Below are 26,251 nucleotides of genomic sequence, written 5' to 3'. Positions count from 1 at the left end.
GAAAACTCCAGGGCCTCATGGTATGACAACCTTATTTTTCAAAAGGCTGGGGTTACTATTAAAGGAGACCTTCTTTTTCTAGTCAACTCTTTTTTAGAAGATGGAATCTTTGACTAACGGTTAAATATGACTAACATTTGTCTAATTCCAAAAATGGAAAGACCGACATGGATGACGGAATTACGGCTTATAAGTCTTTGCAATAATGGTTATAAAATTAGATCAAAAATTCTTTGCCAAAGACAAGATGGTTCTACCAAAACTGATTTTGAAAATGCAATCGGCTTTTATAGAAGGACGATTGATTTCGGATAATATTCTTATTGCACAAGAGATGTTTCATGGGTTGAGAACTAACCTGTCCTTTAAAGGAAAATTCATGGCTATTAAAATGGATATGAGTAAGGCTTATGATAGGGTATAATGAATTTTCATTGAGAAGGTGTTAAGAAAATTGGGTTTTGTGAAAAATGGATTAACTGGATAATGTGGTGTATTACAACAGTCCAATATAGAGTTCTCCTTAATAGACAACCGAGAGGATTAATAGTCCCAGAGAGGGGATTACGACAAGAAGACCCGCTGTCGCCATAATTATTTATCCTTTGCATAGAAGTGCTAATTGCGAATATTCGGAAAGCAGAACAGGAAAAATAAATTATGGGTATCAAAGTAGCAAATGCAAGCCCTTCGGTTTCACATCTGTTATTTGCGGATGATATTTTTTTTTTTGTAAGGCAAACAAGGACCAGTGTGGAGTAATCTGAAATATTTTAAAGAAGTATGAAGCGGTCTCGGGACAGCAGATAAAGTTTTTAAAATTCTCGATTCAGTTTGGACATAAAATAGATGATGATATCAAGGAAGAGATCAAATCTACTATTGGGCATTACTAATATCAGTGGTATGAGTTCTTATCTCGGATTACCAGAGAGTTTAGGTGGCTCTAAGACAAAAAAAAATTCTCTTTTGTTAGAGATAGATTACAGACAAGAATTAACTGATGGTTGACCAAATTTTTATAGAAGTGTGGAAAAGAAGTGATGATTAAATCGGTAGCTGCATCATTACCAACTTATGTTATGTCATGCTTCAAACTACCTAAACAATCATTTCTAAACTTACTAGTGCGGTTGCTAATTTTTGGTGGAGTTCGAATGGATGGCCTGGAATAAATTGTGCAATAGTAAATCGGAAGGGGCACTAGGATTTCAGAATGTAGACGAATTTAATTCAGCCTTATTAGCAAAATAGTTATGGCGGGGTATTACGGTTTTAGATTCTCTTTTCGGGAGGGTCTTTAAAGGGCGGTATTTTCAAAAATCTAGTCCTTTGGAAAATATAAAATCATACTTTCCATCATATTGATGGAGGAGTTTATGTTCAGCTAGATTTCTGGTTAATAAAGGACTTACTAAAAGAGTCGGATCGGGGACATATCCATATCAGTTTGGGAGGATCCCTGGATTTCAGCTCAATTTCCGAGACCAGCAAAAAGTAATGGCTCAATTATTTATCCATCTTTAAGAGTTAACAATCTTCTAGATAATTGTTCAAACTTTTGGAATATTGATCTCTTAGAGGCGATCTTTGATCCAGAAGATGTCGAACTAATAAGTGCCCTACTTGTGGGTGCGCCAACTAAAAAAGATACTCTGGGTTAGCATTTTACAAAAACTACAAAATAAACAGTCAAGTCGGGATATCAATTCGAAGACCAATTTATCTTTTATTGGCCCAGACATCAAACATCTAAAAGCACATTCTTTGCTAGTGCAGTTTTCACCTAAGGTACGCCATTTCTTGTGGCAAATTAAATATTCACGGGTTGTGTACCGGTTACAGAGAATTTGCAGAAAAGAAGAATTGATTGTGACACAGGATGTGCTAGATGTGGTGCATCATAGGAAACGATAAATCATACAATCTTTCAGTACCATCCGGCATGACAAATTTGGGCGCTTTCAAAGATTCCTACGGCTATGGGGAAGTTTCTCACGAAATCTATTTTTGTGAATCTGGATCACTTATTTTGGAAAATACCTTCGGAATTCGATTCATCAGCCTTTCCATGGATTATCTGGTATAGTTGGAAAGCTAGGAATGAAAAAATCTTTGAAACTATAGACAAAGACCCGTTAGAGGTATTACAGTTAGCGGAAAAAAAAAGCACAATTGTGGCAGTCAGCTCAAATCGAGCTTCAGAATGAAATCATGGTTTCGTGGATTTGGTAACTCGATCTCGAGTGAGGGATGATTCACTTGATTCGAACTATTCTGGACACTGTTGCTTTGTGGATGGAACATGGAAAGAAAGTGATAAGATCTCTGGTACAGGGTGGTTCTGTACATCATTAAATGGAGAGCCGCCAACCATAAGAGCTGCCAACCTCCGTAGAAGTCTATCTCCACTACATATAGAAGTCGAAGCTCTTCTCTGGGCGATGAAATATATGATTGGTACGGATAATCAAGAGGTAGCGTTGTAACATCTCGCTCCCGCATATTATTGTTCGGCCAATTTCCATCATTCTTTTGCAGCCCATTAGAGTCCAATTGAATTTATTATCATCAAAACAACATAGGCCATGTCGTTAGGTTTGGATGAGCTAGCATATATGATGCAGATGTTAGTTACTTATATTTTGTTTGAAATCCAAATTAAAATCCAAAGTTGTATGTTTATCTTTTGTTTGAGAGCCATTTTGAATTTTTACATTTCTAAAAAATGTTAGTTTTCTAAATTTTTTTAACTCATGGCTATTTCTTTAATTATTTTTGAGTCAGATGTTAGTTACTTATATTTTTGAGTAAAGGTGATTATTTACAATCTTTTTCTTATAGGAATAATAATTGATTGTATAATTTCCTTAATCCTTTTTCTATTTTTTATTTTTTTTCTTGTACAATTAGTAACTTATAAATAAAATATTCAGCATAATTTTATAATTTCGATTTTCATGGAAAATACACATATATATACATATAGTTTTCTTACTATGATCTAACTATTTAAATTTGTAATTTTGTTATAATTATCTTTTATTTTAAGTTGTTAAAAACAAAAATTTTGGTTGCTAGATGGCAAAATCTCTTATGGAAATATAGGGAGTTAGTTACAATTTTTTTATAATTAGCTTTTTACATTTTCAAACTGTTTACATTTATAATTTTCTTATAATTATCTTTTTACCTTTTTTATTAAAAATAAAAATTTATTTGACACATGGCTAAATCTAATATCGAAATATTTGACACGTGTCACGATCTCGTGAGTTATTAACTTTGAAAATCATACTTTATATAATAAGATATTATGATTCAAAACAGTTAAAAACAAATGAAACAAAGATGATAGGAGAATCATAATTCTAAATCTTAATCAAATCTTCTAAATATCTAAATTATTAAATATGGAATATCCATTGTATGAGTTGGGTTAAATATAACCCGACCCAACAAACTTTTTATGACCAAAATTTGTAAACGGGTCGGATATCCATTGTATCCAAATGCATTTTGCCTCACCCGCTAAAAATGTACTTCAAAAATACTATTATAGATAATTAGTTCATGTTTCTAACTTATAGTCTTATCCTACGTTGCACGGAATCGCCGGCTAAGCTCCGATTCTCGCTCCGGAATCGGAAATGGAAGCGGAAGCGTCCGGAAGCTCTTGAAATCGCAAGGGAAGCGCGATTCTGAAAAGTGACGATTGGAAACGTTGTGGGAGTGCACGATTCTGAGTTGGAATCGTGATTTTTGAATCGGAATCGTGGTTCTCGACCAGATCCAAACGAAGAAGACGACATAATTTTCCACGTAGATTGTTCGCTTTTTATTTTACCTTGGCCCAATTCTTTAAACCATTGAGGTCCAGCTGTTTTTATGATTTTTGTTTTCTTCCACGTTTTGACTCAAATTTTTTCCCAACTTCAACTATTGTTAATAACTAATTTGTCTTATATGTTTTTATTGATTACAAGAATATTAAATTTTTAAATATCGTATTACTAAAATTATAATACTTTTATCTGTGTGTAGTTGTGATTATGATTTGTATGTAATAATTAAAATGCCTAAACTTTTTAATTTGACTATAACCTATAAATTTATAATATTTTGTATATTTATTTGTTGTATAGACGCTTCCAAAACGTACCCGATTCCTATTTTTTCCAAAAAAATCGCTTCCGCGTTTCTTAACGCTTCGCTTCCCCGTACCCGCTTCCGATTCCATGCAGCTTAGGTCTTATCTGATTGTAATAAAAAAAATTTAAATTTTTGGTAATCAATTTTATTTCTTATATGTTTCTAGCTACAATATAACATTTTATTTTATTTTATTTCTAATACCATTCAATATACATCATTACATGTAATCACTTTTTAAATGTGATTTCCATATTTTCTTCACCTTTATCTAATCAATCTAATATAGTTAAGAACTCAAAGATAATCCGAAACAACAATAACAAAATTTCGCATCATGAAAAGCACACTCTATTAAATCCCTCATTTTTTTTTTGGGCAAACATATTTTATAGATCAAACCTTAAGCGGAGAGTACATCAAGTGAAGCTAGAACAGACTTAGCCAAAGCATCAGCTAAAAGGTTAGCATTGCGAGGGACAAAAGTAAATTTAATCGATAAAAACGAAAGACTAGCGAAGGCAATATCATGGAGAATCCCTTGCAGCTCATTCGTAGAGGTCTCTGTATTGAGCAGAGATATGAGGACTTGAGAGTCGGAAGAAACTTTGATGGAGGTAAATTCCATTCTTGACGCTGCGATCAGCGCATATTTCATAGCCAAGGCTTCAGCTGCTAAAGCCGAGGGTGTATGGAGGCGAGTTGCCGAGCCCTGATGGATAACTCGATGGTCTTGAGTCTTGAAAATCCATCCCATACCGCATGAGCCAGTGGACGCATTCCAAGCTGCATCCGTAAAGCAATAGATCACCTCATGGGGAGGTAAGGGAAGAAGCTGCACCTCAGTACGAGGGATACGGGTAGAAAGATCCTCAGTAAGAGGTAAAGGGTTGGTAGAGTCCTCAATAAGAGGTAATGGTGTGCATCTAGCACGAGCTGGAGAATGTGTAGCTAGCTGCGCAGCTTGCCATTCCTTAGCAGCACAAATTGCCTTTGAAACAGAGTCCTCTGCTATCGAGTCTCTGTTTTCGAAGATGAGAAGATTCCTTGACTTCCAGAGAAACCAAAGGATCCAGGCAGAAAGAGGAGTGGAGAAGATACCGATTGGTGGAAGGTTTAGAGAAAGGCGGGAAGCTTCCAACAGGTGGGGAAAGGAGGTGATACGATATGCTCTTGGCTTCTTGTGAATAGGTGCTAAGTCCCACACCTTTCTAGCATAAGGACAGAGTAGCAAAATATGGAGTTCACATTCATCTAGACCACATCTTTTGCAGGTAAGGTCTGAGATAATGCCACGAACTGCTAAATTCCTTGCCACTGGAAGGGCTCTTCTTTTAATTTTCCAAAGAAACATCTTAAGTTTGGGAGGGATAGTGAGATTCCAGATATTCAGTTTCCAATTGAAAAGTTCAGAATCTGCAGCTTTGAGGTGTAGTTTGGATAAGATGTAGCCAGGCTTAGTTGAAAATGAGCCGGATTTCTCAGGGAGCCAAACAAGAGAGTCTTTCTTTTTCCTAGAGCTCGGGATCAGCCTGCGTATGGTAGCCTCATACTGAGGTAAGTGTTGGCGGATAGAGGCTAAGTTCCAATCATTAGATTCCTGGGATAGCAGAGCACTGACTTTTAGTTCTCTGTTTGCTTCTGTAGGAGGGCCGATTGGTTGCAAAGGGTGGTTGATGGAAAGCCAGAGTTCCTGCCAGATATTGATTAGGGTACCATCACCAACAGTCCAACCAAGTCCTTTCCTCAGCACTTCACGACCTGCCATGATGCTCCTCCAGCCATGAGAGCAAGAAGAAGCAACTGAAACTTCTAGAAAGGGCTTCTCATTACAGTATTTGCCAAGAAGAACCCGAGCCAGCAATGAGTCCGGGAAATTCAAGATTTTCCAGCTGATGCGAGCTAAGAGGGCATCATTGAATTGTGCTATTTCCCTGAAACCTAAGCCACCTTCAGATTTAGGTAGAGTCAAAGTATCCCAAGCAACCCAGCTAATTTTACGCTTCTCGGGTTTGCTATCCCACCAGAATCGAGTTAAGATTGATTGTATTCTCTTGCACAGTGATAAAGGGAGCTTGAAGCATGACATAGCGTAGAGCGGCATCGCTGCTATGACGGATTTTAAAAGAACTTGCTTGCCGGCTGCGGAGAGAAATTTAGAAGTCCAACTATGAGACCTTTGGCGAATTTTGTCCACCATTGAAGTGAAAATGTCCTTCTTTCTTCTTCCAAAGTGCTCCGGTAAGCCAAGGTATTTACCAACCCCTCCTTCCTTCTCTATACCCAAAGTTATCTTAGCAAAGGCTTTTGTTGCTGCAGGGGTTTTATTAGAGAAGGTAATGGCTGATTTATCGAAGTTAATGACCTGACCCGAAGCTTCTCCATACCGGGCTATGATTTCCTTGAGTTTCTTGTAACTTTTTGGCTTTGTTCTGCAAAAGAACATTGTGTCGTCGGCGAAGAGCAAGTGATTGATGGGCGGGCTGCCACGAGCTACTTTAATACCCGGCAAGTGACCTCGGTCTTGAGCACGTTGACAAAGACCGGAAAGAACTTCGGTACACAATATAAAGAGGTAAGGGGAGAGAGGGTCTCCTTGTCTTAAGCCTCGAGAAGGAATGACTTGACCTTTGGGAGAGCCTTTGATGAGGAAGGAGTAGGAAACAGAGCCTACACACGCCATAATCCAAGATATCCATTTCTCATGAAAACCAAGTTGCCTTAGGACAGCCTCAAGAAAGGACCATTCAATACGATCGTATGCTTTGCTCATGTCGGTCTTAACCGCCATAGAGCATCTTACTTTAGCTTCTGAAGTACGCAAAAAGTGGAGGATCTCATGAGTGATCAACATGTTATCGGATATAGCTCTATTTGGAACAAAGGCCGATTGATTGGTAGAGATGAGAGTATCTAGCAATGGTTGGAGTCTCTTTGTAAGAATCTTTGCAATAATTTTGTAATGCACGGTACAAAGAGCTATTGGTCTATACTCCGAGACTTTCCTTGGGCTTGTTACTTTTGGAATCAAACGAATGTGAGTTTCGTTTTGGTGCTGGGAGAGGAAGCTTGATTCAAAGAAGAGCCTGATATCACTGGACACATCAAGGCCAATAATGTCCCAAAAGGAATGGTAAAATTAAATCCCTCATAATTCATCAAAACAACAAAGAAATCAAATTGATTAAACGCTGAAAAAACGAACAGTGACAAAAGATGAAGGATCAAAGCGAGGAGGAACGTACCCCATGTTGGTTGATGGAGGATTAACAAAATGGCAAAGAGGTAACTGCTTCTCATTTATGTTATTCATCTAAGGTGTTGAACATTACTTCTTCTTTTTTAATTTCTAGATTTATTATTTATTACAAATTAATTATGACAACTGTTACATAGACATTCTACTAAAGACAATATCTTCCGACCCTGTTAGATTAGATCCAAGACATACTGCATTTTCTTCTCCATGCTCATGATGTTCAATGATCTACGACGACCCACAACACTGAAAATACTTTTTCTTCATGCTTATGATGTACACCTTCAATGCTTAAATTCACGGCGAACGGCTCTAATTGCACAACGCCTTCAGATCTCTTGTAAACTTGCTTGCATTAATCTGCACATTATTTTTTTAATTTCTAGATTTATTATTTATTACAAATTATGAAAACTGTAACATAGACAGTCTACAACAGACAATGTCTTCCGACCCTATTAGATTAGATCCAAGACATACTACGACCCACAACACTGACAATGCTTTTTCTCCATGCTTATTATGTACACCTTCAATGCTGATATGTTGTGTTTTTATCGGTTTTGAGTCTTTGTTTTCTTTCCTAGATCATATATTTTATAGAGTCAAAGTTTGTTTTTAGAGTCTTTTAATCCTTTATCGATTCTTTACAGGTTTTAGGTTGCTTTGGAGGAAAACGAGATGTTTTGGGATAAAAACACACATTTGGAGATGCAGTGTCGGTTAGAAGTACCAAACGTTTGTCCTCCGATGGAACACTTACCACCGTTAGATCTTTCTGAAATTTTGACAAAAGCTATATGCAGATGTTAGCTTGAGGTTCCATGTGATTTGAAGGAAATCTAACGGTGCATTCAATTGTTATACCCGAATTAGTGAAGACAGGTCATTCTGGCGAGCATTTGAAGCAGTTGCAGAGCTGAAGACCAGAAGCTCCAGATCGATCGATCCCTTTGTGAATCGATCGATCCACTTCCTTGACGGATGAGAAACGTTCCAGACACTGCTGGATCGATCGATCCTCCTTTGGATCGATCGATCCCTTCCCCAGACGTATTTTTGGCCCAGATTTGACCCGAGTCACTCCAGATCCGACCCGGCTCGTCTCCTATTGTTTTAAAACCCTAAGCTCGACTTTTGAGACATTATCTTTGACTTTTTTGAGTTTTAAACTTTGTTCTTTGGTTTGTAAACAACTTTGGGCAAAGGAATCCATCCTCTTGACACTTGGAGAAGATTTCTAAACCCTATTCCTTTTCTATTTTATTGAATCATGTTTTCTTTCATATCTATTTGTCTTTTCTCTTTCTCTATGTGTGAGTAGTTCTCCAATTGGGTTTTAGGGTTCCAATTAGGAGATTAAATGGATTAATGGATTGGTTGTGTTAGGAATTCTCATTCTCTAGATTCTTTGATTCACATGTTCTTAATGCTAGAATAGGATTGATCACCCTGTTGTAGATTCTAGGTTTTTCTATGCATCAAAAGTGTTCGATAGAATGCCTGAAAGAATGTGGATTGAGCAATGTATTTCTAGCCAACGAAAGTTGACGTTAGGACGCATTGTGAACTTAATGAACTTGTTTGGTAATGCGAATTTGACTAGGAAATTGCATGCGAAAGTTTAGTAATCGAATAGTCAAATTTAGTGATTAATGTCTTGAAAGAGAATTGGTTTAAATGTGTTCATGTTCGAGAACGGTTCTTAATTACTGAATTCCTGGTTTCATGTTTCCATTATTCGTTGATCTCTGAAATATCCTAACGCCCAATGTCTTTAAATCTTGAAGATAAATAGTCTATTTTAATTGTATTTTTATTTACAATTCTGAAAACCCAAAACAAAACAATCTTTCCGCTTTAGCTAAGAACGAGTCTCAGAAGTCTTTAGTGTACCATTGGTTCTTGTGGATCGACCCCGTATATACTACCTTGCGGTTAAGTGTATCGGGTAATTACTCGAGCAATCAAGTTGGCGCCATTGCCGGGGACCAATTGCGTTACCTAAGGATTTAGGATTAGTTTTTAGTCTAGAGAATTTTTATTTATTACTAACTTTCATTTGTTTTTTTTTATGCCATGGAATACAATGATTGGCCGCAAGAAGAAGATGATGAACCATATGTGGAGCCACCGCTTGATGAGAGAGTTCTTACACCGGAACAAAAAGTAAAGTTGGATGAACTTCACAACGAACATCCAACATTGGTAAGGAGTGATTTAGCGATTTTGATCCGGTTGAATCTCTTATCACACCGGGCAGCATGTGAAGGAAGAGAAGTCACATTCTATGAAGAACAAGAAGCTCATGCGCTTAAAAAGGTAATATATTGGGTTCCACCAAGCGAACTAGAAGGTACATGCGTTTCAACCCTTGAAATTCATGATGTTGAGGATATTCAAATGTCATGCATTGAATATGTGACTTCTAGTTTGCATACTTCCATGATCATTGAAGAATGTTTTGATTTGATATGTGAGTCTCAACGACTAGATACTTTAAGAGCAGCAAAACTTGCTAGGGATTACCATGAAATATGTTTTGATATTGAATATCATTGTGCTTTGAATGTTCATGATCTCAAGTTTAAGTTTTCAATGCCTGAAATATCTAGATCTCTTCTTGATGAATCTTTCCTAGGAGTTGTGCTTGATATTGATAAGATTTTGCATGAGAATGAAGATCCTGAGGTTGATTATATGGATGGAGATATTGTGCTATACGATATTAATGGCGATGAAGTTGATTATTTTGTTCAACCCTCGTGTAACCAGGAAATTGACTTTATTTTTCCTCCAAATGCATTTCATCCTCATGAGCATTCAACCATCAAGGAATATTTCAAAGTATATGCTACATTTGTAGTAATTTTTCTTGATGTGAATTTTATCTCTTTACCATGGATAATTGTGTGTTACTTGGCACATCTCATTTCTTTCACTAACAGGAGAAGGACAAAAGGTCCACTGGCACAACCTTTTGATTCTTATGATTAATATTTTGTGTTGAGCGGTCAAGCTTACGACCTAAAACAGGCGCTTGGTGGGAGGCAACCCATAATGTATCCCAAGTAAGTTTTCTCTTTTTCTTTTTCGCATTTTCATTTTTTTTTCTTTTGAGTGTGTATGGCATCATTTCTTCGAATTGTTTTCACACCGAGTCGGTGTGAAGCAAGTCGGGGGGAGGTTGTCATTTGTCTACTAATCGAGTTTCCTTTGGTTGTTTCTTTTGATGTTTTCGTTTGAGTCAGTCAGTTCGTTTTTATCGAGTCAAAAATTGTGTCTTTTATTGAGTCAAAATCTGTTTGAGAATATGATCTTTTCTTGGGGAATTGCACCTAGCTTGATTTCATTGCCTTGAGACCATTTTAGCATTATTCGATAACTTGGAAGTTCAGGAAAATCCATGACTAGATCACTCTATAGTAGTCCCTATCTCTTTGAAATTCGGATGAATTGAGCTTTATCTTATATACTTGAACTTAATCTGGACTTAATTTATCTCACTTAGGGGCTTGAGAATCATGTAATGGATCATACATTCAGAGTTTTGTTTGCATCATTTTTACCACTCTTTGCTAACTCTGAATGGCTAGACTCATTTTTAGTCTAGTACCACACCTGTTTCCCCACCCATTGTTTGAAACCTCATGCATTCTTATATGATCATCATGATATACATCCATGTGCAAAAACTACGGAGTATATGGACCGACATAGCTTTCCTTCTGTTAGGATAGTGAGTTGTAGTTTACTGGTTGCTGATATATGATGAGATTGATCCACTATGGTTTAGAGGTTGTATTCATGGGATATGTTGTTATCGCTTGCGGTTTTTCTTGATGCAGATTATGTGAGACACCGGTTCCACTCCCCCGTAAAAAAAAAAAAAAAAAAAAAAAAAAAAAAAAAAAAAAAGAAAGAAAGAAAAAAACGGAAATGAAAAGAATAACGGGAAAGGAGAATGAATGGAACCGGAAATGTCGAGTTGATATTAGTTACGTTGATAAGCATCAAGGGTACGCATTGATTTGATTGGGGTAGTGTGTTGGTTGATTTGATCTGAGCTTAAGGGAAGCTATGTACCTCCTAGTTGGTCTGTGTCTCACTGTGATTTCGCATAATGACATGCATCCGTTTTACACTGTTTGAGAACCAGAAACACTTGAGCCACCGAATATTAGCCTTTTTTTTACCAAGCCCATAACGTGTTTGATACCCCCTTTGTGAGAGTACACGCCGCTGCTAATGAATGTTAAAAAGTTAAGTTATCTGACTCTGAAAGTTCTTTTAGATCTCGGGACTTAATTTTGTTGCTATGGTTATGGCGAAGTACAGTCTAGTACGGTTTCATGAGTTTTGTGATAGTGGTTTGCAGGCAATTGATAAGAGCATGATCCCAAAGAAAATGTGAGTTCTCGTGTTTTCAAACCTCTTCTCTTGATAAGGATTTCTGCTTTCCTTGAGGACAAGCAAAGATCTAAGTCGGGGGGAGTTGATATGTTGTGTTTTTATCGGTTTTGAGTCTTTGTTTTCTTTCCTAGATCATATATTTTATAGAGTCAAAGTTTGTTTTTAGAGTCTTTTAGTCCTTTATCGATTCTTTACAGGTTTTAGGTTGCTTTGGAGGAAAACGAGATGTTTTGGGATAAAAACACACATTTGGAGATGCAGTGTCGGTTAGAAGTATCAAACGTTTGGCCTCCGATGGAACACTTACCACCGTTAGATCTTTCTGAAATTTTGACAAAAGCTATATGCAGATGTTAGCTTGAGGTTCCATGTGATTTGAAGGAAATCTAACGGTGCATTCAATAGTTATACCCGAATTAGTGAAGACAGGTCATTCTGGCGAGCATTTGAAGCAGTTGCAGAGCTGAAGACCAGAAGCTCCAGATCGATCGATCCCTTTGTGGATCGATCGATCCACTTCCCTGATGGATGAGAAACGTTCCAGACACTGCTGGATCGATCGATCCTCCTTTGGATCGATCGATCCCTTCCCCAGACGTATTTTTGGCCCAGATTTGACCCGAGTCACTCCAGATCCGACCCGGCTCGTCTCCTATTGTTTTAAAACCCTAAGCTCGACTTTTGAGACATTATCTTTGACTTTTTTGAGTTCTAAACTTTGTTCTTTGGTTTGTAAACAACTTTGGGCAAAGGAATCCATCCTCTTGACACTTGGAGAAGATTTCTAAACCCTATTCCTTTTCTATTTTATTGAATCATGTTTTCTTTCATATCTATTTGTCTTTTCTCTTTCTCTATGTGTGAGTAGTTCTCCAATTGGGTTTTAGGGTTCCAATTAGGAGATTCAATGGATTAATGGATTGGTTGTGTTAGGAATTCTCATTCTCTAGGTTCTTTGATTCACATGTTCTTAATGCTAGAATAGGATTGATCACCCTGTTGTAGATTCTAGGTTTTTCTATGCATCAAAAGTGTTCGATAGAATGCCTGAAAGAATGTGGATTGAGCAATGTATTTCTAGCCAACGAAAGTTGACGTTAGGACGCATTGTGAACTTAATGAACTTGTTTGGTAATGCGAATTTGACTAGGAAATTGCATGCGAAAGTTTAGTAATCGAATAGTCAAATTTAGTGATTAATGTCTTGAAAGAGAATTGGTTTAAATGTGTTCATGTTCGAGAACGGTTCTTAATTACTGAATTCCTGGTTTCATGTTTCCATTATTCGTTGATCTCTGAAATATCCTAACGCCCAATGTCTTTAAATCTTGAAGATAAATCGTCTATTTTAATTGCATTTTTATTTACAATTCTGAAAACCCAAAACAAAACAATCTTTCCGCTTTAGCTAAGAACGAGTCTCGGAAGTCTTTAGTGTACCATTGGTTCTTGTGGATCGACCCCGTATATACTACCTTGCGGTTAAGTGTATCGGGTAATTACTCGAGCAATCAAATGCGTAAATTCACGGCGAACGACTTTAATTGCACAACACCTTGAGATCTCACTACAAGAAAACAGGCGATTACCGACTACGATCGGCGACTAATTGTATAGTCGCTAAATTAGACGACTAATATACGACTATTATACGACTAATGTTACGACTACAATTATATAGTCGTCGTATTGTCGCTAATTAACGACTACATACTGTAGTCATTCTAATAGTCGTTAATTAGCGACTATTATACGACTACAATTAAAACCCCGACTATAGTCGTATTTTAGTCGCTAAATTGGCGACTATATTGAATGACTAAAGACTGTAGTCGCTAAATAGGCGACTATATTGAATGACTAATGACTGTTGTCGCTAAATAGGCGACTATTTAGCGACTGATTCGGCGGGTCGCATAATAGTCGTTAAAAAGTCGGTAAATAGTCGTAAAATGCCGGTAAAAAACATGTTTTTTTCATGAAGAGGTAGATGGGGTTGGTGTACCGGTTTTTGGCGAGTAAAAGTAATAGTCGTATTTTAGTCGCTGTTTAGTCACCAAATTTGTCTATATAACAAAAATCACTCTCTCTTCTCTTCATTACAACAAACATAATCAACACTTAAAAGAAAAAAAAAAGCAGAGCGTTTATAAGAAAAAAAAACGTTTATAGTTATTTATTCTAGAGGAATGGCGGGAAATTACAATTATGACGGTAATGACGGCGGTAATTATCGAGAGTGGATGTACAAGAGGTTCGATGAAGCAATGGGAAATTTTTCAAAAGAATTTGAAGCGGGTGTGGAGGAATTCTTGACGTTTGCAAATAGCCAGCCTATAGTCCAGAGTAATCGCGGTAAATTTCACTGTCCTTGTAGTGTTTGCAAGAACAATAAACATATCGTCTCGGGTAGAAGAGTTATGAGTCATCTGTTTAGTCATGGATTTATGGTAGATTATTATGTTTGGTATAAACATGGAGAGGAACTCAATATGGATATAGGACCAAGTTACATTGATAGGACGTATGTAAGTGAGAATTATGAAGTAGGGGGTAATGTAGCAGAAGATCCATATGTGGATATGGTGAATGATGCATTTCGTTATAATGTGGGGGTTGATGATAACTATTATGAGGATGTTAGTTATCAGAATGTGGAAGAACCGGTACTAAACCATTCGAAGAAATTCTACGACTTGTTAGAAGGTGCAAAAAATCCATTATACGATGGTTGTCGTGAAGGCCAGTCGCAGTTATCGTTAGCTGCTCGAGTCATGCAAAACAAAGCGGATCATAATATGAGTGAAAAATGTGTGGATTCGGTTTGCCAAATGTTGACTGATTTTTTACCAGAAGGAAACCAGGCAACCGGTTCGCATTACCATACCGAGAAATTGATGCGCAATTTAGGTCTTCCTTATCATACAATTGATGTTTGTATGAACAATTGTATGCTTTTCTGGAAAGAAAATGAAAAGGAAGATCAATGTCGGTTTTGTGGTGCACAAAGATGGAAGCCTAAGGATGACCGTCGAAGAACCAAAGTACCATATAGTCGTATGTGGTATCTACCTATTGGTGACCGATTGAAGAGAATGTATCAGAGCCACAAGACAGCAGCGGCAATGCGATGGCATGCAGAGCATCAATCAAAGGAGGGAAAAATGAATCATCCTTCTGATGCGGCCGAGTGGAAATATTTCCAAGAGCAACATCCCCGGTTTACCGAAGAACCTCGTAATGTTTATCTTGGATTATGCACAGATGGGTTCAATCCATTTGGCATGTCTCGTAATCATTCGTTGTGGCCAGTGATCCTAACTCCATACAATTTACCCCCTGGTATGTGCATTAATCTACATATTTAAATCGCATTATTCTGGACTCAAACCCTAGACCTCTTGGTATAGCAGCATTAATTAATTTTTCGTCAACCATAAGACTAAGGGGGGGGGCTTCTACGCTGATTATTACTTCAATCCCACAAAATATGCTATATGTCTTCAAAATAAAAATAGTTTGATTTTTTCTTTGCTACGGTTACATTTTTTGGGGGTTAACGAATTTTGTTACTTGAACATTAAAATTGGCGCAAAAGTTACTTTAAACGATTGAACGCCTATTGTAAGATTTTATCAAGAAACACAATCTAAGTTCCTTGATATCTTATCTTATTTTTGGGGAGTTCAAATTTACGTTTCTCTTTTCCAAAGCATCTTGTACCGTTTCCAAGAAAAAGAACATAAAATATTCTTCATTAACCAACAATAGTGAGTGTCTGCGTCAATAAACATCATCTAATAAGCATAGAATCAACACTATTAAGTCAGAAGTTTTTAAAAACTAATCGAGAAGATACTACAACAAATATGCACATTAATTGTTAGCTCACGATAAAGTCAACCGGAGAGTGGATCTCTTAAAACTTGTCAAGATCTTGAGCTATTCTTTGACTTTAGTTTAGGAGGACCTTGACCCATGTTGTAAAGCATCTTCACTAGTTAAGAGAGTATCACTTCCAAAGGAACTTGGATTAAAGAAGGTTGAAGTCTCATCACTATCTTCAAGAATTTCTGGAACCGTTTCCGCGGGTGAAAACAAGAGAGGATTAGGTGGAACTTGGAGAGCCTCTAGATTTCCCTCTAACATTTCAATGACTTTGATCATTGATGGACGGTCAGATGGATTCGTCTGAATACACCATAGAGCAACCAATACCAATTTCTTTGCAATTTTCTCTTCTTCATCAGTTATACTATCTCCAAAAATCCTTGTGATTTGTCCCCTCTCAAAATCTTTATAGACCCAATCTGGAAAGTACATTGAACTATTGTTGGATCCAGAATATTCAACCTTTTCTATATTCTTTGCTCCAATCATCTCAAGAAGTACCATTCCATAACTATAAACATCTGACTTATGCGAAACTGCTCCAAAATTCTTGGAAAACATTTCAGGAGCAATGTATCCAAAGGTTCCTCTCATGTGTAGCATTGATATGATGCTCTCCTTATTTTTGCAGAGTTTAGCAAGACCAAAATCTGAAATCTTAGGGCAAAGATTTCCGTCCATCAATATGTTCTGCGGCTTTATGTCGAAATGCACAATCCTTGTGACACAACGATTGTGTAAATACTCTAGGCCGCGAGAGATACCTACCGCAATGTCATATAATCTTTCCCATTCCATCTTCGTTGACATATTCGCAGAAATATACTTGTCGAGGGATCCATTCGGCATAAACTCATAGATTATAGCTCTCTTGTTCCTTTCATAACAGAATCCAAGCAGAGAAACAATATTTACATGAGATGTTCTACTCATGCTAGCTACTTCATTGATGAACTCTTCTCCATCCCCCTCTGACTCCTTCAAGATCTTCACTGCAACATCTCGACCGCTATCGGGTAAATTTCCTTTGTAGACAGTTCCAAATCCTCCTTTTCCGAGAACATGCACAAATGAGTTTGTCATCTTCTTGACTCTTGTATAACTATATCGTTTCAACATTGCAACTGCTTCAACGTTCTGATCATTCCAATCACTATTTCTCACATTCTTTGCTCTCACAATTATTAAGACCACAATTATGATCATCATGGTTAAAGCTGCTGAGACTCCTGGAATAAGAATATAAGCTATTAAGAAGAATAAAAATCTTGGTGCTTTTTGTATACAAAAGTACTATGGATTGAGCGAGAATGGTACCAAGTATGAGTTTTAACTTCCATGATGATTTTTCTGTAAAAAATTTCAAATAAGAAGTCTTGTTAAGCAAAAAAAAAAACATAATGTATGAGAAATAAATCAAATAAACTTACGTTTTGTTCCTCCATTAGTTTCCTTGGATGGTTGAGACGCTGAGCTTATGTCGTTGCTATCCAACAAGTGACATTATTACATATTAGTTTGTAAGAAATACCAATGTTTTAGTCTGTATTACTTCCTCTGTTTCACAAAGAGTGTCATTCTAGAGTTTTGCACACAAATTAAGAAAACATTAAATTTTTTGTTTTTTCTAAACAAAAACATCATTAACTATATACCTAAACATAATCTGCCCAATAGTAAAACAATCTGTAGAATATTAATGGTCATAAAACATAAAAAAATCATTAAATTTTGCATTGAAAACCTAAAACGACACTCTTTGTGAAACAAAAATAAAACCTTAAAACGATACTTTTTATGAAACGGAGGGAGTATGTTTTATGTTTAGTATCTTTAAATTCCCTATTAATATATTGAATTGGCTTCCTTACAAATATATTGATTTCCTAAACTGCTTAAACTCCAGACTAATTATTTTTTTCTTTTCCTAAACGATTATTAACATATTTGACCCAAGCTGAAAAATGTTTAAACACCATTATTTTGACGACTTAAAGCTAGATGGAAAATTAAACATATAGACAACCAATTTTTACAAAAATATTTGGTATTATGGATTTCTATAACATTGGATCATATTCTAAACATGGGTATGAGGCATATGGCATGAACTCATTAGCGTGATGAGTTGCATCGGGTTGTGTTACGTATTTTGACACAACTATAATCACCACACGCATTGTAATTATTGAATATTTCCACTATTAACATTCTAGAAAATATAACTAGGATAATTAAATGCTCAAAATTAAAGCTGAAAGTGACTAGAGGAGAGGTATATACGGAGACTTACGGGCAAAAGGTTATGACATAGTTAGGTGAGTTTGAGCATCTGACGGTGCTGTTTTCATTGTCATAAGCATAGCTATAAGCGAGTGGACAATCGTTCTTGAAATTCTTCGAGTAAAGCGTCGGTTGGCATTTTTCAGGTGTGCCGTACTCACCGTAGCAGCAGAACTCCGGCAACCGGAATTTTTCACAAGCGTTCATGCAAGCGATGGGATGTTCCTTGTCAGAGCTTCCCATCACCTTAAGCTCCAACGGACACGTCTTGTTCAGGTTGACCACGCAACCAACGCTGCTGCATGTCCGGCCTCTCCCTGAACCCTGTGGGACTACAACCAACGGAAGGTTGTAACCATCCACAACGCTTACATCGTAGAAGTCTTGACCTTTGGAACCGTCGAGGGTAAAATCGATTAGCGTTGTTGGAAGCGCTGCTGTGCCTCCAGAGCACTCAATTTTTCCAGAGCCGCAGTCTCCTGTGGCACATGAGAAATTTCCTGTTGAGCTGGTTGAGCAAAGCGATCTACCCCACAAACGACCTGACCATGACGATGGCACATTGATGACACGCGTCTCCCCTTTCTTAAGGGAGAAGCCGGTGGTGGGTAGCGAAACCGCAGTAGTCATGGTTAGGAATCCTGGCCAGACAGTGTAAGCGCATTTGTTCTCTATAGTAAAGTTTCTTGACATTACTCCTGCGATTAAAAAAAATATTTATAAAAGGAAAAATCATCATATATAGTGACTAAATTAAAAATGTAATTATCTCGAATCATGGAAACGACCGTACCTAAGACGAATAAATGGGAAACAAGGAGGAACATCAATGGGAACCTTGCAACCATTGGCTCGAAGAAGAAGATATATGACTACCCTTTGTTTCTGCATTGATTAAGAATGTTTCTGAGAATAAGTAAATTTGTAGATGTCGATATGATCCAACTGTAGAATTTCATTTGTCAATGTTAAATGCTATGCTTATGTACTGAATAATAACCCATCTATCCAGTAAAACATATTTGGTTAGGACATTACATCGTTGTCTCAATTCTTTAAAGAAACTTGCCTCTAATTCTTTTCATATATTAAATTTTTTTTAAAAACATGGAAACTTAAACCATTCTAGATTCAATGCATCAACTAAACTTTAAGAGATGAGGTTGTAAATCAAGAAGGTGGCAAGATCCTTGCAGAGTTCCCCAATTACAGCATAGAGCTTGGGAAGCTCGGATCCGATGAATGTATTCGAGTTGATCTAAAGACTCCCCTAAGCGAAAACCGAGACACTAAACAAGAGCAGCAAATGGAACAAGGTAAGCTTAAGATCGACAGCAAGTTCTTTTAATATTTGGTTTACCTTCTAAAGTTGTAGACTCGCTCTAAGAAGTATTGAGAAAGGTTGGTTAAGATGATTCAGCAATCAGCAACGCCCATAGCAGTTTACTGAATGATTAAAGTGACCGCACGGAATCATGGATCCATTCTCTCTCTCTCTCTACTAAGAGTTGACGAAACCTATGAAAAAACTTTCCCTTTTCATTTTTCAGTTTTTTTTTGTTATGGGTCGTATGGGTCATATCGAAAATTTTTGTCTTTTTTTATGTCGATGAATCAAGCGCGTCTTCTTTTTAGTTTTGCCTTTGTTTATTTCAATTTTTTTCCCCTTTTCTATTTTCTTTAACCCCATGTTTCTTTTATGCGCTTAATCAATATAAAAACATGTATTCCTATGTCTTATTGACTTCAACTTTTGGCAAGAAACAACAAGATATAGTGGAAGCTCCTTGACCGTTTAAACGCTTTTACATGAAGTGGGAGATTTGATTTTTAGAAAATCCAATTTCTTGTTGATTGTTAATACAAAGTTTATCGGAGGTTTGAATAGTAAGAGTACTGCAGACAGTGCCATCCGTCGTGGTTCGTGTATTGTGGAAAGAGCTTGTCCATCGGATGTCGTATATGCAAATTAAAACTGTCCATTGTGGATCTGACTGTTGCAGAGAGAACTTCATCGTTGAATCATTGTTCGTAGAAGCATTTCATCGTAAACACATATGTTGTACCAGTCTATCATCATGATTAGATAAAATATTACATGATAATGTAATAGGTGACAAAAGAAACAAAAGCAACAAGATATATTAAGGATATAACAGATCCAACATTTAAAATGGATTTTGGATATTTGTCTAGACAATAAAATATTATGTCAGAACACAACAATCAATCTGAAACACATATAGAGACAACAATAGCAATTCAAGCAGTTCCTGATCTTGCGAAAGATCAACACTTTATGTCAATTAAACATAACAGTCTACTCTACTTAGAATCATACTTTCATAATCAGCTTAATGGTCCATATAAGCAGATTATTACACTTTCATCTACTTAGGATAATACATTCTCAGTTATTATACCCAATGGAACCTAAATACAAAGAAGGGGACAATGAAGCTTAAAAACTACATGGGCTAAAGAAGAAACGAACTTACTTCCATTGTAATGGTGAACACCAACTTTAGCAAGCATTGCGTAGTACTCAATCTCTGATTTTCTCAACGGTGGACAATTGTGGAGATTGCAATAATGTTTCCTGTGAACAAAACAAGAATAAACAACAAAAAGCTAAAACATTTAGGTATGCACACAAAAAGCTAAAACAAAAGTGGACAATTGTGGAGATAGCAATAATCATATATGAGTTGATAATTGTACCTCGAGACCAACTAATTAAAATCTTAAGGACCTTCCAAAGAAAAACCAGACCTCTTCTCTACTGTTCTACCTGTTAATGACCTCAAAGGTAGAATCTTAAGCACCTGCAAGTTTCAGCATCAACACCACAAAACAAAAATCAACACAAAACATTTCAAAACTCTAATTTTTATTCACAACAATTAGATTTTTATTCACAAAACAGTTCTAGTAATACTAATATCAAATAAGATATGTATAGCTAATAGGAATCAGCTTACAGAACGACAAATAATGTTAAGAAACAAGCAAGCCAATAATGAGGCAATTCGTCGAACACCTGGAGGGCATGAAAAGCATCATCAGAACTTCGGCCAAAAGCTTCTAAGAAATCAATCTAACCCAAATAGATCAACTGAACCCTAACAAAATCTAACTCAAGTGCTCATAAATCAATTGAACCCTAACAAAATAGTACATGCGGAGGAAAAAGAAAAGAATAAAGAGGGAGGAGGCTGACTTAATTGAATGGTGAAGCACCGAGCGTCGAAACTGGTTTGGGGTTTCAGGCCAACGAAATCAAAATCCAATATATCCAGAGCTGTATAATCGTATGAAGAGAGTGAAGAGGTAAAGGAGAGCTAAGGAGAAGGGAATAATCTAGGAAGAAAAGAAGAATCGAGGAAGAAAGCGAAGAGGTAAAGGAGAGAAAGAGGATGGAGAAGATATATAGAAATTAGGGTGGAGGCCGGCGACGAGCTTTACGGTGGAGGCCGGCAACGAGCTTCACGGTGGAGGTCGGCGACGAGCTTCACACGAAATCCCAAATCTCTTTCTTCGATTTGGGATGTTTTTTTTTTTGGAGATATGTTTTCTATAGGGTAAAGTGAAGGGTTTTATTTTTTTGGACTTTGGCTTTAATTTTTTTGGATCAGAGCCATATGGCGCTAAGTGAATTATTTCGCTAAGTTTTGGCGGAACGAGTGATTTTAGTTTTTTATTTGGTGATTTTCTATCTTAGCGTTGTTTCAGTGCTATTATATAAAATTAAAATAAAAAACTTATCTTTCATAGCAGTTAGAGAAAATGAGCTATCATCATGTGCTATCAATGTGGAAATTTTTTGTAGTGGACCCACAACACTGAAAATACTTTTTCTTCATGCTTATGATGTACACCTTCAATGCTTAAATTCACGGCGAACGGCTCTAATTGCACAACGCCTTCAGATCTCTTGTAAACTTGCTTGCATTAATCTGCACATTACTTTTTTAATTTCTAGATTTATTATTTATTACAAATTATGAAAACTGTAACATAGACAGTCTACAACAGACAATGTCTTTCGACCCTATTAGATTAGATCCAAGACATACTACGACCCACAACACTGACAATGCTTTTTCTCCATGCTTATTATGTACACCTTCAATGCGTAAATTCACGGCGAACGACTTTAATTGCACAACACCTTGAGATCTCTTGTAAACTTGGTTACATTAATCTGCATATTTATTGATAAATCGCATTATTCTGGACTCAAACCATAAACTTCTTGGTATAGCAGCATTAATTAATTTTTCGTCAACCATAAGACTAAGGGGGGGGCTTCTACGCTGATTATTACTTCAATCCCACAAAATATGCTATATGTCTTCAAAATAAAAATAGTTTGATTTTTTCTTTGCTACGGTTACATTTTTTGGGGGTTAACGAATTTTGTTACTTGAACATTAAAATTGGCGCAAAAGTTACTTTAAACGATTGAACGCCTATTGTAAGATTTTATCAAGAAACACAATCTAAGTTCCTTGATATCTTATCTTATTTTTGGGGAGTTCAAATTTACGTTTCTCTTTTCCAAAGCATCTTGTACCGTTTCCAAGAAAAAGAACATAAAATATTCTTCATTAACCAACAATAGTGAGTGTCTGCGTCAATAAACATCATCTAATAAGCATAGAATCAACACTATTAAGTCAGAAGTTTTTAAAAACTAATCGAGAAGATACTACAACAAATATGCACATTAATTGTTAGCTCACGATAAAGTCAACCGGAGAGTGGATCTCTTAAAACTTGTCAAGATCTTGAGCTATTCTTTGACTTTAGTTTAGGAGGACCTTGACCCATGTTGTAAAGCATCTTCACTAGTTAAGAGAGTATCACTTCCAAAGGAACTTGGATTAAAGAAGGTTGAAGTCTCATCACTATCTTCAAGAATTTCTGGAACCGTTTCCGCGGGTGAAAACAAGAGAGGATTAGGTGGAACTTGGAGAGCCTCTAGATTTCCCTCTAACATTTCAATGACTTTGATCATTGATGGACGGTCAGATGGATTCGTCTGAATACACCATAGAGCAACCAATACCAATTTCTTTGCAATTTTCTCTTCTTCATCAGTTATACTATCTCCAAAAATCCTTGTGATTTGTCCCCTCTCAAAATCTTTATAGACCCAATCTGGAAAGTACATTGAACTATTGTTGGATCCAGAATATTCAACCTTTTCTATATTCTTTGCTCCAATCATCTCAAGAAGTACCATTCCATAACTATAAACATCTGACTTATGCGAAACTGCTCCAAAATTCTTGGAAAACATTTCAGGAGCAATGTATCCAAAGGTTCCTCTCATGTGTAGCATTGATATGATGCTCTCCTTATTTTTGCAGAGTTTAGCAAGACCAAAATCTGAAATCTTAGGGCAAAGATTTCCGTCCATCAATATGTTCTGCGGCTTTATGTCGAAATGCACAATCCTTGTGACACAACGATTGTGTAAATACTCTAGGCCGCGAGAGATACCTACCGCAATGTCATATAATCTTTCCCATTCCATCTTCGTTGACATATTCGCAGAAATATACTTGTCGAGGGATCCATTCGGCATAAACTCATAGATTATAGCTCTCTTGTTCCTTTCATAACAGAATCCAAGCAGAGAAACAATATTTACATGAGATGTTCTACTCATGCTAGCTACTTCATTGATGAACTCTTCTCCATCCCCCTCTGACTCCTTCAAGATCTTCACTGCAACATCTCGACCGCTATCGGGTAAATTTCCTTTGTAGACAGTTCCAAATCCTCCTTTTCCGAGAACATGCACAAATGATTTTGTCATCTTCTTGACTCTTGTATAACTATATCGTTTCAACATTGCAACTGCTTCAACGTTCTGATCATTCCAATCACTATTTCTCACATTCTTTGTTCTCACAATTATTAAGACCACAATTATGATCATCATGGTTAAAGCTGCTGAGACTCCTGGAATAAGAATATAAGCTATTAAGAAGAATAAAAATCTTGGTGCTTTTTGTATACAAAAGTACTATGGATTGAGCGAGAATGGTACCAAGTATGAGTTTTAACTTCCATGATGATTTTTCTGTAAAAAATTTCAAATAAGAAGTCTTGTTAAGCAAAAAAAAAAACATAATGTATGAGAAATAAATCAAATAAACTTACGTTTTGTTCCTCCATTAGTTTCCTTGGATGGTTGAGACGCTGAGCTTATGTCGTTGCTATCCAACAAGTGACATTATTACATATTAGTTTGTAAGAAATACCAATGTTTTAGTCTGTATTACTTCCTCTGTTTCACAAAGAGTGTCATTCTAGAGTTTTGCACACAGATTAAGAAACATTAAATTTTTTGTTTTTTCTAATTATTTTTTTTCTTTTCCTAAACGATTTTTAACATATTTGACCCAAGCTGAAAAATGTTTAAACACCATTATTTTGACGACTTAAAGCTAGATGGAAAATTAAACATATAGACAACCAATTTTTACAAAATTATTTGGTATTATGGATTTCTATAACATTGGATCATATTCTAAACATGGGTATGAGGCATATGGCATGAACTCATTAGCGTGATGAGTTGCATCGGGTTGTGTTACGTATTTTGACACAACTATAATCACCACACGCATTGTAATTATTGATTATTTCCAGTATTAACGTTCTAGAAAATATAACTAGAATAATTAAATGGTCAAAATTAAAGCTGAAAGTGACAAGAGGAGAGGTATATACGGAGACTTACGGGCAAAAGGTGATGACATAGTCAGGTGAGTTTGAGCATCTGACGGTGCTGTTTTCATTGTCATAAGCATAGCTATAAGCGAGTGGACAATCGTTCTTGAAAAATTCTTCGAGTAAAGCGTCGGTTGGCATTTTTCAGGTGTGCCGTACTCACCGTAGCAGCAGAACTCCGGCAACCGGAATTTTTCACAAGCGTTCATGCAAGCGATGGGATGTTCCTTGTCAGAGCTTCCCATCACCTTAAGCTCCGACGGACACGTCTTGTTCAGTTGACCACGCAACCAACGCTGCTGCATGTCCGGCCTCTCCCTGAACCCTGTGGGACTACAACCAACGGAAGGTTGTAACCATCCACAACGCTTACATCGTAGAAGTCTTGACCTTTGGAACCGTCGAGGGTAAAATCGATTAGCGTTGTTGGAGGCGCTGCTGCGCCTCCAGAGCACTCAATTTTTCCAGAGCCGCAGTCTCCTGTGGCACATGAGAAATTTCCTGTTGAGCTGGTTGAGCAAAGCGATCTACCCCACAAACGACCTGACCATGACGATGGCACATTGATGACACGCGTCTCCCCTTTCTTAAGGGAGAAGCCGGTGGTGGGTAGCGAAACCGCAGTAGTCATGGTTAGGAATCCTGGCCAGACAGTGTAAGCGCATTTGTTCTCTATAGTAAAGTTTCTTGACATTACTCCTGCGATTAAAAAAAATATTTATAAAAGGAAAAATCATCATATATAGTGACTAAATTAAAAATGTAATTATCTCGAATCATGGAAACGACCGTACCTAAGACGAATAAATGGGAAACAAGGAGGAACATCAATGGGAACCTTGTAACCATTGGCTCGAAGAAGAAGATATATGACTACCCTTTGTTTCTGCATTGATTAAGAATATTTCTGAGAATAAGTAAATTTGTAGATGTCGATATGATCCAACTGTAGAATTTCATTTGTCAATGTTAAATGCTATGTTAATGACATGTACTGAATAATAACCCAAGCGCGTCTTCTTTTTAGTTTTGCCTTTGTTTATTTCAATTTTTTCCCCCTTTTCTATTTTCTTTAACCCCATGTTTCTTTTATGCGCTTAATCAATATAAAAACATGTATTCCTATGTCTTATTGACTTCAACTTTTGGCAAGAAACAACAAGATATAGTGGAAGCTCCTTGACCGTTTAAACGCTTTTACATAAAGTGGGAGATTTGATTTTTAGAAAATCCAATTTCTTGTTTGTTGATTGTTAATAACAACTTTATGAGAGAGAATCAATTTTGTATTTAGGAATTCTCATCAACCTATAAATGTGATTGTTACAAATATATATAGTTAGCATCAAGCTAAAGGAGACTTAAGCTAACTAAAATACAAGATTAAATATCCCAATAGACCCCCCCTCAAGTCTCTGAAACTGAATCATCCTTGTGAAGGAAGAGACTTGAAATCGACAAGCGATTGAGAAGAGAACGAAAAGGACCTGGATGTAGCGGCTTAGT

The 26,251-nt window shown here is 36.7% G+C and overlaps 1 protein-coding gene, 1 long non-coding RNA gene and 1 pseudogene across 4 annotated transcripts; all 3 read right to left on the bottom strand.

Moving 5' to 3' along the window:
• Nucleotides 1-15,555: 15,555 nt before the first annotated feature.
• LOC9306925 (LEAF RUST 10 DISEASE-RESISTANCE LOCUS RECEPTOR-LIKE PROTEIN KINASE-like 2.4) lies at nucleotides 15,556-19,550 on the bottom strand. The gene is made up of 6 exons (XM_021016613.1): nucleotides 19,359-19,550; nucleotides 18,792-18,883; nucleotides 18,009-18,696; nucleotides 17,146-17,201; nucleotides 17,033-17,065; nucleotides 15,556-16,944 (listed from the first exon to the last, which is right to left on the bottom strand). The coding sequence occupies exons 2-6, from the start codon at nucleotides 18,844-18,846 to the stop codon at nucleotides 15,785-15,787; spliced, it is 1,992 nt and encodes a 663-aa protein (XP_020872272.1). The 5' UTR covers nucleotides 18,847-18,883; nucleotides 19,359-19,550; the 3' UTR covers nucleotides 15,556-15,784.
• Nucleotides 19,551-19,973: 423 nt separating this feature from the next.
• Nucleotides 19,974-21,583, bottom strand: LOC110226703. 3 transcript variants are annotated; one of them, XR_002330635.1, is made up of 5 exons: nucleotides 21,219-21,583; nucleotides 20,980-21,038; nucleotides 20,720-20,823; nucleotides 20,497-20,597; nucleotides 19,974-19,992 (listed from the first exon to the last, which is right to left on the bottom strand). It is a non-coding gene; the product is annotated as an uncharacterized LOC110226703 (long non-coding RNA). The 3 variants fall into 3 exon arrangements; XR_002330634.1 differs by lacking the exon at nucleotides 19,974-19,992 and adding an exon at nucleotides 20,052-20,068; XR_002330636.1 differs by lacking the exon at nucleotides 19,974-19,992 and having other exon boundaries at nucleotides 20,268-20,597; nucleotides 21,219-21,581.
• Nucleotides 21,584-22,582: 999 nt separating this feature from the next.
• Nucleotides 22,583-25,609, bottom strand: LOC9306924 (annotated as a pseudogene).
• Between the last annotated feature and the right edge of the window lie 642 nt (nucleotides 25,610-26,251).

This window comes from Arabidopsis lyrata (assembly GCF_000004255.2).
Source record: "Arabidopsis lyrata subsp. lyrata unplaced genomic scaffold ARALYscaffold_7, whole genome shotgun sequence".
Taxonomy (NCBI): domain Eukaryota; kingdom Viridiplantae; phylum Streptophyta; class Magnoliopsida; order Brassicales; family Brassicaceae; genus Arabidopsis; species Arabidopsis lyrata.
This window is presented reverse-complemented; position numbering and strand designations above follow the sequence as displayed.